At 39.2% G+C, this 3,069-nt stretch overlaps 1 protein-coding gene across 1 annotated transcript in view; it reads right to left on the reverse strand.

Annotated features, from left to right (window-relative positions):
* Positions 1 to 919: 919 nt before the first annotated feature.
* The window catches only part of CFTR (cystic fibrosis transmembrane conductance regulator (ATP-binding cassette sub-family C, member 7)), a gene marked incomplete at both ends in the record, with an annotated part of 51,578 nt that continues 49,428 nt past the window's right edge, over positions 920 to 3,069 (reverse strand). The window contains one exon of the mRNA XM_010019502.1: positions 920 to 1,009. Coding sequence (XP_010017804.1) covers positions 920 to 1,009 — 90 coding nt within the window. The remainder of the gene's footprint in view (positions 1,010 to 3,069) is intronic.

Raw genomic sequence — 3,069 nt, forward strand, 5'->3', positions numbered from 1 at the left:
ACTGCTGTAGCTGAACCCAGGACACCCTCCCCTAACTCTCATCTGCCTTTTCTCTGGGCCTTATGTTACCTGTTCCACCTACTAAGCACTACCAGAGCCAATAGGTGGCATCTGACAACCGTAATGCATGGGCTTCAGCTCATCACGGAACAGAACTGTAAACATCTGGCCCCTAAACTTGGGGAATTTGAAACCAAAAGTTCTCAACATAAAATTGGAAGAAAACCTTCAGGTTCACAAAATCTATGATTCCCACAAAATCCCATGATTCTTACTTTCCATGACAGAGCAGCTGCCCGTGACACAAGCAGTGCGTAAGCCTGACTGCAGTGTCAGGAAGTGCTCCTTCTCAGCTGGCCTAGGAATTGCAGTAGCTGGAAAATATCTTGAGGACAGATTTTTCTAAGCTGAATATACATATTTCCTATTGCAATAACACCAGTCTTATTTCTAGGGCAGGCCACAGACATGTTTCACTTTATTCCTGGCCTCCAAAATGTTTACAGGTCATCTTTACACATTTTGGTAGAAAAATGCCTTGCAGAGATTTAATATATTTGGCAAAGTATTAAAATAAGAAAATATTAGAGGACTTTTTTCTGTATCAGCTTCCTCCACTGTTTTTTCTCTCAGGGTCACCCGTCACAGCCAAACATAAAACCTCACCTATGCTAAATCACTGCAGGAGTAACCCAGACTGTGCTGTGTGGAAGTTCATCTTTTTTTTTTTTTAACTTAATCTCTGACAAAGGCACCTTTTTATTAGGAAATAAGGAAACCTGGTTTACAGCACACACCTTTCCTCTTATTTCCTAAGACTCCACGTAAGTGTAACATATGACAGTCACTTGATCTACACTGCATTCTGCTGTAGTAACCACATCACCAGAGAGATACTAATAACTTTGAAGAATTTTACCTCCTCTGCAACTTTCCATATTTCTTCATCACTCCACTGCCCATAAGGATCCAAATTCATCCGGAAAGTTCCAGAAAATATGAACACTTTCTGCAAGAAAAAAAGATATACAGACACAGGTAGGCAGATACCCTGAACATTGTGTGAAGTGTTGTAAATTGCAAAGCATACGGTGGAGAGTATAATCTTCTGCAATCACCAGACAAAGCTTCTTGCAGGTTATTAAGATTTTTTTAAAACATTGTTCCAAAAAGAGTGACTTTAGAAATCCTTATGTTCATTTTTTGGCAATTGTCTTAATGAAGACTTAGACAAACTTGTCTGAAAAACGGCAAAAATCAAATTTTAGCAGTTTTCAGAATAAACGTTTTCCTATATTTCTATTTTGAAATAAGCCTTTTTAAAACAATTTTTGATTTTTTAATTATGTGGAACATAAGTAAAATATAATCAAACAAAAAAAAAATCCCTAAACCAACTTGTGTGTTTTCACAATTGTGTTTTGAGACAAAAAGTCTGTTAGATATTTGTCAGTATTCAGTGACACCGTCCTAAGTTGCTTTTTGTCAATTAATTTCTCTTTTTGCTAGTCAATTATAGCCAAATATGAATCAGCATCATTCTGTTACCTGACATTTCACCATGTCACAGTCCTATCTCAAAAGAGCTTTTTTCTTCCTCACTTTCTCACTGTCACATCACTGAGATAGGACTCAGCATGACCTGTTTCACGACTGTAGCAGCCACAACCTGCACTCATATGAGGCTCCCCTGACCAATGATGCGGCCCCTGCTCTCTCCCTGCTCTGTCCTGCACCTTCCTCCTGTCATACAATATGAAGAAGACGCACATTTTCTGGCACTGAGGTGCATCCTTGTCATGCTGAAGTTTACTACTCAGTTCTGCTTTTAGGCACGCAGATTTAAGGGAACATCCCTTAGAAACATCTTTTGTAGCTCAAAAAGCCGTGACTCAGACAGAATTAAATATTTGTTTAATCTCTTTTTACATGGGGTGGGTGTGTCAGGTTCTGGTGGAAATGAGGTTCTTCAAGGGACACTGAGGTTGCACAATGTTTCTTATGAGATACAACTGAACTGTTGTGTTCTATGCTGTGAGGTACACCTGCTGCTTGTAGCAGGGAGAACTTGCTCTCAAAGAATGTAAGTAAATGCCTTGTTGAGAAATACAACCATTTGCTTGATCTCTCCTTGTACACAGAGAATAAACACCAAAAGGAAAGATTTGAGACAATTATTTTCTTCTTGTCTTCCTAAAGAAAATACGTATTCAAAGAAAATGTGTTGAAATGCCAGCGATTCACAGCCACAGAATTTCTTGGAGTCTTGGTAGTCAGACACTACAGAAAGCAGTGAAGGAGTAGCTGTACCAGCAGAGTATCCTTAGCAAGTACTTGTCCAGAGTTTGGCCAGTCTACCACAATTTGCAACTGACCTAACCTGGGAACACTGCATTCTTTTATCAGATTTCAAAAAGTGATTTATACACACATTTACAATAATCATTTAAATAGATTAATGAAAAGTCTAAACGTGGCAGTGGCAAATAAATAACATTAATTAATTTGCTTAATAAAGATATGTAAGCTGTTGCCAATAATTTATTTGGTGTAAGAGAGAAGCAAGTACCTGATTCAAGAGACCAGAGGAGAAAAGCAGCTGCACTGTGGTGCCCTGCGGTCAGTGGAGTAGATTTAAGTGCAATAGTACCTCCACTGCCCTGCCAGTGACACTCCAATGGAGCTGCAGCAGAGGCAGCAGCACACACAGCTGAAAATCATTGAAGTACTTTTGGTAGAGACTAGTGGGAAAAAGTAGATCCTTTCTTTTGTGATCATTATTGTTAATAACAATGAATGTCTTGGTGAAGTACAGCGCAGTCCTTTTCCCATGCCCTGCACTGGTTAGGTGGCATGAACAGGACAACATATTTGTAGCAGGATTGGATTCTTCCAAGTAGTGGGTGTGGTGGAAATAATTCTGTGGAAACAGCGTCAGACGTGGGTTTCTTCACACTTGGAGCACCATACATCTAACTAATGGAATAGGTATTTTCATTTCTCAGTGGTAAAGAATAGTTAACCGAACAAACCAGTTTTAAAGAAGATAGGGCTGAATAACATTCCTGC

The sequence above is a fragment of the Nestor notabilis genome, unplaced genomic scaffold (genome assembly GCF_000696875.1).
Source record: "Nestor notabilis isolate BGI_N333 unplaced genomic scaffold, ASM69687v1 scaffold10788, whole genome shotgun sequence".
Taxonomy (NCBI): Eukaryota; Metazoa; Chordata; class Aves; order Psittaciformes; family Psittacidae; genus Nestor; species Nestor notabilis.